General features: G+C 31.7%; 1 protein-coding gene across 1 annotated transcript in view; it reads right to left on the bottom strand.

The window, feature by feature from the left end:
• Positions 1-3,986: 3,986 nt before the first annotated feature.
• LOC143057872 (neprilysin-1-like) overlaps positions 3,987-12,918 on the bottom strand; it is a 31,594-nt gene continuing 22,662 nt past the window's right edge. Inside the window, exons 15-22 of the mRNA XM_076231324.1 lie at positions 12,534-12,592; positions 12,061-12,112; positions 11,506-11,573; positions 10,878-11,017; positions 10,557-10,622; positions 8,825-8,920; positions 8,222-8,298; positions 3,987-4,321 (exon numbers count right to left, since the gene is read on the bottom strand). Coding sequence (XP_076087439.1) covers positions 4,222-4,321; positions 8,222-8,298; positions 8,825-8,920; positions 10,557-10,622; positions 10,878-11,017; positions 11,506-11,573; positions 12,061-12,112; positions 12,534-12,592 — 658 coding nt within the window. The 3' untranslated portion in view covers positions 3,987-4,221. The remainder of the gene's footprint in view (positions 4,322-8,221; positions 8,299-8,824; positions 8,921-10,556; positions 10,623-10,877; positions 11,018-11,505; positions 11,574-12,060; positions 12,113-12,533; positions 12,593-12,918) is intronic.

Genomic DNA, 12,918 nt, shown 5'->3' with positions numbered 1-12,918 from the left:
TTGTAAGTTTTTCTTATTATTATTGTTTGTTTTTAATTCAGTATTATAAATTTTGATTACACAATCTGTTTTGTTTTCTTATATTTGTGCATCTGGTGAGTTTTTTCCCAGTTCAATGTTGAACATTTTAAATATTTTCTAATGATCGTGTTGGTGATATATATATTCAAAAATTTGCTGATTTACTGCTAAATATTTATCTGATTTATGTTATTGGCGTTTCATATTTCTATGGATAATGTAATTTGCATTTTCTTGATTAATATATGTAAGTTTTTCTTATTTTTTTTGGTTTTTAATTCAGTATTTTAAATTTTGATTGCAAAATCTGTTTTGTTTTCTTATTCATCTTGTAAGGTTTCTTTTCTGTCTTTTTAAATAAAGGTATAATTATTTAACCGACAAAAGTCTAGTTTTTTTTTTCTTTTTTTCTAATAGATATTTACTTATATTATAATTCCAACATGGTTGTACCTTCTAGTCGATGTAATTTAAAATCAGAATTGTTCAGATAAATTTTGTATATTTTTACAAACAAATCTTTTCTAATCATGGTTGTGATGGTGATATATATATATATATATTCAGCAGTTAGCTGATTTGTTACTTTTGCGTAAAATTGTTTTTGATTAATACTGTTGTTGTTTCATATTTTTATGGGAAATGTAATGTCAATTTTCTCAATTGATATGTATATGCAAGTTTTAGCACTTTTTACAATGAATATTTTCTACTGATAATGTTGAATAATTTGTTTGTATGTATATATATATATATAGCAGTTGGCTAATTTGATATTATGATATTAAAATTGTTATTTGAAAAGAGTCTTTTTTTTTGTCGTAAAAATCTAGAAATAAATTGTTTATAAGTTGTTTTTGTTTAAACATCATGAGAAAGATTTTCACACATTGGTTTTGTCATATTGAATGAATAAATTGTAACCTTTGATCGGTCATTTAAAATCAGATAAGGTTTGCTGGATTGACCATTTAAACCTAGTGATTATTCACATAACTGATAAAATCACAAGCAATCCATTTGTATAAATGGACAATAAGCAAACAACTTGATATACAATGCTAATTCAACACAGCTTTATTGAGAGAAAAAAATCACAAATATGATGGATTGTTTTAAATCAGTGCTTTAGTGATAGACTTGTCAATGTGTGGTATTAGTCTCTTTACATATTGTTACTGTCTTGTATTGAAATAAAGTCCTTTGGTTGTTGGGTGTTCACTAATAAATTGTCTAAAATCAATCCGTACTTCTCTCTGATATCGACACACAGTAGCCTTGTAGTCCTGCAGGAGTTCAAATTGTTGAAAAAAGTCACATATGGATGAATTGTATTGTCTTATAGAATCTACTGGGTGGTGTGTTAATCTAATACAATCTGTAGCATTGTGTGACTTGTTTATTCACAAACATGTAGATTGTTAATAATGGCTAGTGTTGCACTCGTCACTGAAAGGAGGACAATTACCCCCATCACTTTCACCATGTCTAAGTAAAAGTCATAATTTGCATAGAGAGAACTTAAACTAGGATCTCTTATTGAATTCATATCTTCATTAGAGTCTACATTAGAGTCTACTGTTGGAATCATGTCTATAAACTTTGCATTCGAACAAGCCATATGCAACACGACTGGTGCCACATGTGGAGCAGTATCTGTTTACCCTTCCGGAACACCTGAGATCATCCCCAGTTTTTTTGGTAGGGAACGTGTTGCTTAGTCTTTAGTTTTCTATGTTGTGTCTTCTATACTATTGTTTGTCTGGGTCTTTTTTAATTTTTAGCCATGGTGTTGTCAGTTTATGTTCAATTATGATTTTGACTATCCCTCTGTTATCTTTTTTCCCTTTTCAATGGTCAATAAACCGGTTAAAATATGTTAACACTATAATAGTTGTATTCGCAAAATATATGACGAGAGACAGACATTTATTTTCTTGGAAAGTGGAGTTTAAAAACATGTACATTGTCCCATTTTCAAATTTGTTATTAAGAAAGTAAAACTATGATGCAAAATATGCATATTCCGTTGTTATACAACGTTTTCCAATATTTTTGCACAGGATAAGTTGAACATAGAATTGGAATAACAATCGGACAACCCGTTTCTTAGACATTAGTCATTGGTCGACAAAACCTTGCTATATTCTTACTTCTGTTATTCGTTGAATCGTTTTAACAGTTGTTTCCATTCGTTGAATGTGTTTGAGATTTTGATTTTAACATTTGATTATGATCTTTCCCTATTGAATTTTCCTCAGAGTTCAGTATTTTTTTTGTGATTTTACTATTTTCCACCTTGAACGTTGTAATGCATGACAAATATCTGTACGGCACATAGACGAAACGAGGCTTCCAGTATGTTAAAAACAAGCTTATAACAATTTTAATAGAATCTTAGAATACATTGAAGAAACGTTCAGTCACAAATATACACGAAATAGTTGTTTAGTTGTTTGTGTCCTTGTTTTTCAAAGTAAAAACATAATTCCTATGGTTTAAAATGTAGTATGCAATTTACTTTACTACATTGGTTAGAGGTATAGGGGGAGGGTTGAGATCTCACAAACATGTTTAACCCCGCCGCATTTTTGCGCCTGTCCCAAGTCAGGAGCCTCTGGCCTTTGTTAGTCTTGTATTATTTTAATTTTAGTTTCTTGTGTACAATTTGGAAATTAGTATGGCGTTCATTATCACTGGACTAGTATATATTTGTTTAGGGGCCAGCTGAAGGACGCATCCGGGTGCAGGAATTTCTCGCTACATTGAAGACCTGTTGGTGACCCTCTGCTGTTGTTTTTTATTTGGTCGGGTTGTTGTCTCTTTGACACATTCCCCATTTCCATTCTCAATTTTAAGTATATCTATGTTTAAAAACAATGAAAATGTTAGAATGAAGTACTTTGTTTTTAAAGGACGAGACAACGTAAAACCAAATTGATTATGCTGTATAAATCTTAATGCTAATGTATCGATATTGATTTCATACAGTAAATATTTCGACATGGTAACAATATTTAAGTGAGCTCAGACATGTCGAACTGAGACGTACTTTCAATTAATGTGAGAAGCGGCTTAAATATGTAAAATGCGTTTTTCACAGAAAATATATACTTTTTGTCTTGATGTTAATATTAGGTATCTTGGTGTAATCAGAAGTGTACATAATTTTACACCGTTGCTAAAAATATATACACTTTGAGGCGCAGCCGAAGTCAAATGCGTTTTCAACGCCCGTGTGAAATTTTGTAAACATATGTACTAATATTCAAGTTGATTGGACTTAAACTTTATCAGAAACTACTTTAACTTTAACCTGAAGCGGGACAAACGGGATAACGAACAAACGAACGGACACACAGACAAGAAAACATAAGGCCCCTATCGTAGGTTGGTGCTAAACAGACCTTATGCAGTCGGGATATAAAGATAAAGAGATATGGTATGATTGTCAATGATACAAATATCCACTAGAGCACATGTGAAGTGGATGTGAGCAATTTAAAATAAGGGTACGGACTTTAACCTTGAGAAAAACCCATACCATTTATTCGGCTATAAATGACCTCGATGTGGAAAATATGAACCATTTCAAAAAGGCAAACCAACGTTGTATTTCATAACATTTGCGAAGAACGAATGTGACAGACACGAACCAACGACAACCACTGTACAACAGGCTTCTGGCGTGGGACAGGCACATATATTATGAGGCAGGTTGAAAAATGTGTGTCTTCAATCAACACTCCACTAAGATGGGACAGTGGTGTAACAGAACAACATAAAAACAAAATGGAATGATCAGTAGAAAGTGACGTAACTCAAAAGATAGGTACAAGGTACAAAAACAACCAACATCAAAGCAATAATGATGGTTTAGTTATAATCCATGGTTATTGCTGTGTTGTTTGAATGAAGAAAAAACACAATAAAATATATTGATAGAGATCAACTGCAAAAAAAAACAATGTATACACTTTTATTTGTATATATAAAAATATCTAAAAATCACAATAAAATAATACAAAATACATTCAATGGAATTCAATGATTTTACAAACAATAATTTACAACAAATCAATACTTATTCCTGATATAATTTTTTTAAAATACTCCGTATTTCCTAATAATCATTTGCATATTTTCAATAAACAAGTCATCAAATATCATAACATTAACAATCATCCAATAACAATCGATTTACCATACATAACATTTCTTGTAAGGATTCATGTAGCTTCCCTGTTTGCAGCTGAAGGCATCAGAAAAGTCTTTAGAATTCTGAAGGGTTCCTATAACTCTGAAAATATTTTTGAAAGTTTAAATCGTATTGTTATCCAGATATCAAATATGCAACCATATCAACTTTATCACAAAATAATTAAAAAGTACATGTAGCATGATCACTTCTGATTTCCCATGTGACCACCTTTGTTTCTGTCAATAACATCATATATATTTGTATGAATAACAAACAGTTGTAAGTGATATTTCTCCATTCTAAATTTAATTCATTTAACTTATTCCGAGTGCCGAGGTTAGAAATAGAGAAGGATTTGTCTTTGTCGTAAATATGAAGCTCACAGCTTTACATTGGATTGGAAATCAGACGATGTACAGAAACTAGACAACGTGAGGAGCTATACACTAGTAAATTAATCTATTGTTATAAAAATTCATAATATCTAATAAAATTTGTAGATTTAGCTAACAAGGTCCTTATATATTTGTATAAAGTAACATTTGTTTATAGTGGAAAGTAGTTTTAACGTTAAATAAGCTACATTTAAAAATTGCTTACAAGTCCCTCTCTGTGATTACCTTTAGATAACTCTGGTTCATTTCCCAATCAATATATCATGGGTTCTTTATATTGGTATGTAATCATTTTAAACGTTTCAAATTTATGAAATTATATTCGTACATCAATATTTGTGATACACCAATAACAAAAACTGAATTATATTAAATTGATACATTTTGTAACTATTCAAATTTATATAAGAAACCTAAACTTAATTAAAAACCAATTGTTCAGAGAACCATTGATGGTCTTTCCACCACTTATAACCTATTTTGATGTGAAAATATTAAAAATTCAGTTGAAATGTCAGTTCCTATGACTTTATGATGTCTAAATATGAATTTGGAGCAAAGGTCAAAATCTGAAACGTCCAATTAACCTATGACCTTGACCTCAATTTCAAGGTCATAGACTAAGGATCTCAAATCTAAAGACACTAGTTCCTTAATATGTATGGTTCATGAGTAATATTACTTTCTACATAATTCTAAACATAAGAGGGGCGAAAACTCCCATTTATTGTTTATGCACCCTTTCAACCAAAATTTATAAGTTACGACATGTCGCAACTAACAATTTAGTAAAAATAATTTGTCAATATCTTATAAGGTTAATGAAAATGAGTGAAAATAAGCCAAAATCAAAATTTAGAATATGACCTTGACCTTTGACCTTGACCTAATTTTCATTTTTTTGGACCAAGGATCTTAAATCAAAAGACCCTAGGTCTCTATCACTTATGGTTTACCAGTTAAACATGCATATTCTTATATCAAACATAAAAGGGGGGAAAACTCTCATATGGAATCTATATACGGCTTCGGTCAAAATAAAACAGAACTTCCTGAGGATATAACGAGCAATTTCGAAAAATAAATTTGTCGGTTTCTTATACGGTTGCGAAGCCTTAGAGATAACAAGGAAAACAGTGTTCGGGGAGATAACTCTTACAAGGGAAAGTATTCGGTTAAGCAGAGTTGGTTTCAAAAGCGTATAAACTGTTCGATATCATATTCCAAAAATCTAAGCGACATCTTGCGAAAACAAAAAAACAGCGAAGGAAAAAAATTAGGCGGAAGAAAAAAAAAAAAAATAATCAGAAGAAAAGCAATAGGTCTTTCCACGGAAAAGTGGAAAGACCAAATAATCAGAAGAAATCCAATAGGTCTTTCCACGGAAAAGTGGAAAGACCTAATTATAAAATAATGAACCTGTTAAAGGGAGACAATACTCGTATAACTTTTTCGAATTGGCACATAATACAACGGAATGTCACTCTTGCATACAAATGACAAATCAATATAATTAATTAACTGTGCAACCGCGCTCCACCTTCAATGATGATTCTAAATTATAAATATAACCAAAAGTTGTTAATCTATAAGTAGTAAAGACTAATGAAATCTAACCCACTGTTAAAATGTTTCTTTGCATTTTTTTAAAACTTCCTCAGTAAAATGCTTGAGCCACTTGACTTTCATAGCTCATAATTAACGTTTTTACACAATATTTATATAAAGTAGCTAAAGATTATTCGCTTCTCAAAGTGTAAGACGCAATAAAATTCGTATGCTTGCACCATCTTACCCAAAAACAGATTTAATTCAGTTTTGAACATTTCGACATTTCTTCGTTAAAACCGGTTTTAAACAAATCACAAGTACGTTTTAAGATCCGACTAAATACCCATATTCAGATATCGTCAGGTAAATTTGATATATACACACGTGCAAAAGGAATATAAAAAGAACAGTATCATACTCTAAATGTTTAACCTTACCTGATGAAGTTTAAAATTATCAATTTTTAAACTATATCTACGGAAGATCTAGGAGAGTCATGTTCTTAATGATGTCAATACCGTAGCATTGATTTAGACCTATGCTGGTCCATATATTTCAATTTTTTCCCTAATATTTCTTATTTTGTTAATTTTATAGAATGAAATGATAATTTAGAAAACAATGATTTTTTTATTTGGATGTGCATTATTTTTCAATAACAGGTCGGTACTCATAGAAAAGAGTCTCGTAGCCATATACATTTTCATGTTGAGTTATTAATGTTGAGGGAAAATATTTGTTATCACTGTATCTATGCGCTTTATGGTGATATATTAACTAGCATTAGGACAAATGTAGGAAGAGAGATAGGCGAAATATACCGAAGGGATAGCTCATAAGTTGAAAACAAATTGATAATGATGTGGCAAAAAAACCTCACTAAAAGTCCAACAACAGTTCACAAAACACAACATAGAAAACTTAAGACTGAGCAACACGAAATTAGTAAAAAAATAACCCAGCTTGAACTGAGTTAGGTAAGTAGATCTCTCTCCCCCTCCCCATGTGGCACAAGTCGTTCTGTTAAAACTCATTCATAACTTATCCTTTTCTCAGTTCCGTTTGTATACATTATATACCAGTATCTTATGTTGGTTCCTCATCATCCTGCAAAACCAACGTTTCTACTTGATGATTAATCACAAAATTGACATAAGATGAATTTGGTTATTCTTTTTAGATCACTTTTGGTCATATAGTTCATGGATTTCAAGGTGGATGTACATACCTGGAATTTTAAAAGGTTGTGTTTGATGTCAGTTGCAGAAAACCCAGAAAGCATGTCTGTAAAGTGTTTTTTTTTTCAATTTACTAGAGTATTATATAATTCTAAATGAGACAACTATCCACAAGAGCCTAAATGACACAGAAATTAACAACTATAGGTCACCGTACGGCCTTCAACAATGTGAAAAGCCAGTACCACATAGTCGGGTACGAAAGGCCCCTAAATAACAAAGGTAAAACAATTAAAACGAGAAAACTAATGGCCTAATTTGTGTACAAAGATGAACGAAATAAAGGCAACAGTAGTGAACCGATGTTCGAGATTCATAAAACAAATATGTAACACATCAACAAATGACAACCCCTGAATTACAGGCTTCTGACTTGGAACAGGCACATACATACAGAATGTGGCGGGGTCAACATGTTAGCGGGATTCCAACACTCCCCTTACCTGGAACAGTTCATTTAAATGCATTGTTCGTCACTATATAATATTGAATTATCACAAGTTTGTTTCAGATATTATTGTTTATTCATTTGGAAGTTTATTTGATGAAGAAGTCGTAAAACCCTTAATTGAACGGTTGGTCAGAGCGAAAGAAACGATATATCGAAATATAAAAAATACTTTTTTATTTTCACTGAACTAGTATACATATTTGCTTAAGGGCAAGCTGAAGGACGCCTCCGGGTGCGGGAGTTTATAGCTGCATTGAATACCCATTGGTGAACTTCGGCTGTTGTCTGTTCTATGGTCGAGTTGTTGACTCTTTGACGCATTCCCCATTTCCATTCTCAATTTTACTAGTATATCAATTCTTACCTAAACCTCCCTGGACTGTGTACCCCAGTTAATATTCTATTGATTGCACTCTCCCGTCTCATACTTCCACACCAAACCTGACAATAATGAATAGGTAACGAAGATGAGTCAACTTGATATGTTAAAAAAAATGAAATAATATCATGTGTCTTTGTAGTTTATAAGTAGCTTTGAATAATTTTGCGACGTTAAAAGATTGCGTTAATATATTCTTTATCTTAAGTAATAGATAATAAAAAAACTGTTGATACCCTCGACTAAATTGCTCTGAGATTTTATAAATATAATAAGTAATCAGATAATTAAGCTGGTCGGGTTTGTATTTGATAGTTTACGCGATAACCGAAGACAGGAAGACATGTCCACTATCAACTGATCTGACTACTAGCCAATCAAGCTTTGCTAGTACTATGTAATGCTGCGTGCTTAGTTTTAATGCAGCAACTAAGAACTTTTCATTGGTTTGATCCAATAATGTATCGAACCTTCGATCTCTATCCCGTTCTCAAATCGAGTTCGGTTCCACGTGACCACTGAGGTGGTTTATTCATTATCGAAATGTAGAAGGTATTCTAATGCAGTGTATTAACTATCCGCCATTACCTGAGCAAAACCAATAAAGAAAAGCTGGTCATGATTATATTTCAATCCCGGAAGCTGTTTTTCTTCACCATTTTCAGCTACCCATCTTTTGTATGCCTATATTTATACAAACATACCAGACTTTTATTGAACAACTTTTAACTTTAACAAAGTGCTTCCATACATCCGACTTTCTAAATGAACGTATTTGTTCTGAAGTATTGATATAAAAATGAAAATGGTATATATATGTAACACTCAGAAACGTTTCCTTTCCCCCAAACGTGTCCGATTTCCCCAAACGTGTCCGCATGACGTTACTGAACTGCAAACCATGTCTAAGTTGTAAAACAGCGCCAAAGCATGTCATTTGTATAAACGCCCAAACGTGTCCTTTTTTAATAAACACCCAAACGTGTCCAATCCCCCAAATGTGTCCATATTTTTTTTTACTGGAAATGTCATTCATGTCAATATCATAAATACATATGTTAATTGGTTATTGCTTTTTTATTAACGTATACTCATTTTGCTATTTCATTACAAACTCAACAATGAGTAAAGCCCATGCCGCATAAAAAGCTATAAAAGTCCCCGAAAGGACAAATGTATTTTTGCTAACATGATATCGTTGAAATAATGCATGAAATACTTGACACTGGACGTTATGTCTTGTGTTCGTGTGTCTTTAGTGATACTCGAAACCTAAAATGTATTTAAAAAAAAACCTGACAAACAGTTTATGATTTGAAGAGCTTTTACAATACCAGACTCCTAGTTGAAAAAAGGAAGTCAATCCTGCTGAAAGCCCGCCATGCATTATTCGGATTAATATAAAAGCATCATTGGAGTTTATTGGTACAAAATAATTTACATAGTAAACGATTAATTCAACTGTACAAGAATTTAACATTGCCATTAAAGTGCGAGGTTTGGCATACCACAAAACCAGGTTCAACCCACTATGTTTTCCTTTAAAAATGTCCTGTACCAAGTCAGGAATATGGCCATTGCTACATTATAGTTCGTTTCTGTGTGTGTTAGAATTTAACGTTGCGTCGTTTGTTTTCTCTTATTTTTTAGTGTAAATTGACATTGCGATAAGACGTGTCACTTGTCTATCCCAAATGCATTTATTTGGTTTTGATGTTATATTTGTTATTCTCGTAGGATTTTGTCTGATGCTTGTCCGTTTCTGTGTGTGTTAGTTACATTGTAGTGTTGTGTCGTTGTTATATTTATGTGTTTCCCTCACTTTTAGTTTGTTACCCCGATTTTGCTTTTTGTCCATGGATTTATGAGTTTGAACAGCGGTATACTACTGTTGCCTTTATATATCTTGTCTCTCTATTTGTAAGCTGTTACACTATTGTTTCAGTTAAGAGTAAAGGTTGGTCCATATTAAAATGTTTAAACCCGCTGCATTGGTTTGCACCTGTCCTTCGTCAGGAACTCTGATATTCTAAAATTCCAGAATCTTCCCATGTTAACAATTTTATTTATAACATGCTAAAAGTAAAATCACAAAAATACTGAACTCAGAGGCAAATGGCAAGGGATTGAATTTTTACTTCCGATTTTTTTATTTGTTTTGTTTTTAGAACAAAACTTCAGAATGCAAACAGCTAAAATGTACTAGATTGTTGCATCGAACGAATACTGTACTGAAATATGTGAACGTTTTCCCGTAATAAGTCATTCTAAGATCTCATATTGGAAATCAGATTATTTCGGAATATCGTATTGTGATTACCCTGAAACTTTGCTTCAAACCACCATTATCTGCAATATTCTCTCCCAAAGTGTTTATACCATTCACCTGTAAATACACGAATAATTCTTTATTTGAGTGATCTACCATATATATTTCTGATTTTAATGTTTCAAAACAAATAGTCGTAAAATTTTAAAATGTTTTATTAAATAAAATATAAAAAGCATAACCGACCATGATCTTAAACATCAATATCAATCTCTATTTGAAAATAAAAAATGGTGGTTGTTTGGCTCATCAATAAAAGCCGAAAGACATTTGCCTTATTTTAATACTTATCTAAATTGACCTAATACTCACATTTAAACCTTCATCCACCAACTCTGGAAGGGTAAAATTACTATACTGGTTTACAAGACACTGTGTTTGTGTATCAAACCTCGTTATCACTTCATCCGACCACCACTGTACAAGGTTGCCATCTTTGTCATATTGTCTTCCTATTTAAACAATTTAACAAAATTTGTAGGAAAATCGTTCAAAAATTATCAAATTGCTTCAATGAAATATGTAGACAATTAACTATAATCATTTATTTAATACCAATCAGCAAATGCTGAACTTGAGCGAAATAAACACGGGATAGTAACACAACAGATTCATTAGTGATTAAATCTCCTTGAAATGCAATTTTATCATTTTCGTGACATGTTCCGTTCATTCTTTCATTATACATCTGTCTTGCCTCAAGTTACGCCATTGATTTAGTTTTGGGAAACAAGTTATTTTAAGGTAACAATTTCAAGTACGACTCCGACCATTTTTTTTACCAATTTACCAATTAAAAGTGTGTTAAAGTTATCAAATTTGAAAGGTTGATAAATAACTTCAAACAACTGAAACTAATGATAATACATGTAGCTAACAAATGCATTGTCCAACATGATCAGGAAAAAAATAAAAGAAATATCACTACTATATATCAAACCTCTATCATCAAAACCATGTGTTATTTCATGACCAATGACCACTCCTATTCCTCCATAGTTTAAGGATCTAAATAAAAAAATAAAAAATTATCAGAATTTAAATTACCTAAAATATATAACAAAGAAATTTGAAAGAAGATTCATGTGGAGCAGTATCTGCTTACCCTTCCGGAGCACCTGATATCGCCGCAAGTTTTTAGTGGGGTTCGTGTTGCTCAGTCTTTAGTTTTCTATGTTGTTTCTTGTGTACTATTATTTGTCTGTTTGTCTTTTTCATTTTAAGCCATGGCGTTGTCAGTTAATTTTCGATTTATGAGTTTGACTGTTCCTCTGGTATCTTCCGCCCCTCTTTTCTTTAGACAGACTTTTGAATAAAGACTCAATTACAATCATAATTGCTTTTCGATACTTAATATATTTAATTGCTACACATTTCATTAAGATGATCTGTGTAGGAAAATAATTCGTAATTTTGCACAATACGTTTGCTAGATTTGTACTTTGACTTCAACTATCGAGCAAATAGTGGAAATAGTTATACGAATTACACTCACTTTGGTCGGTCTTTGCTGTAAAATGGTGGCTGAAGTATTCCTGCTGGAAACACTGTAAATATGCATAAAAATGTTATGATTTAGAGCATAAACATTAACATATACATAATACATTTGCACATACTTTTTGATCAATGATCTTTTCTTAAAATTTTTTATCTTTTGCAATAAATAGCTATGTATATATAACCACAGTCATGGAAGCAATTGAAATAAATTGTATTCATTCTTCACTTTGCACCATCACCAAATGTGCTGAACTGGTAAACAAAAATGATAGGAATTGTTCCTGTATCTTTAAAGAAGTATTTTCTGTTACAAATCATGTTGCTGAGATAAAACATTTGAATTTCTTTCGTGTGAATTGAGTATGATACTTGCTTAGAATTCTTTGATTTTCCAAGCGAGTGTGATTTAAATGTCTAAAATGTTCATAAAATTAAATATGAAACGTGACACACTACAACACTTACTTATTCTATTATAAACCGAGTTATAATATGCATTCACTGTCGCAGGAGCAGTACTCCACCTACAAAAGATTCTCAGTTATGTTCATTTGAAATAACACACATGATTTCTTCAAATAATATTAAATTCTGAGCAAAAATGTATTTACATTTTACTTATCGAAACTACATGGTTGAATGGATCAAACAAAACCTATGTCAAAGGCAAATATTTTCCCCGTACAATGATTCGTAACGGAAAGAGTTGTGAGTTTGCTGAAACATCAACATCCTTTACTAAAAAAAAATATATGAAATCAATAACATTTGTTTTTTTTGCATGTATATCACTATTGCATGTCTGGTTGAAAAAAGTGCACATACATGAGATAATTATTCTTTGTTTCTT

The sequence above is a fragment of the Mytilus galloprovincialis genome, chromosome 13, assembly GCF_965363235.1.
Source record: "Mytilus galloprovincialis chromosome 13, xbMytGall1.hap1.1, whole genome shotgun sequence".
In the NCBI taxonomy this organism is placed as follows: domain Eukaryota; kingdom Metazoa; phylum Mollusca; class Bivalvia; order Mytilida; family Mytilidae; genus Mytilus; species Mytilus galloprovincialis.
This window is presented reverse-complemented; position numbering and strand designations above follow the sequence as displayed.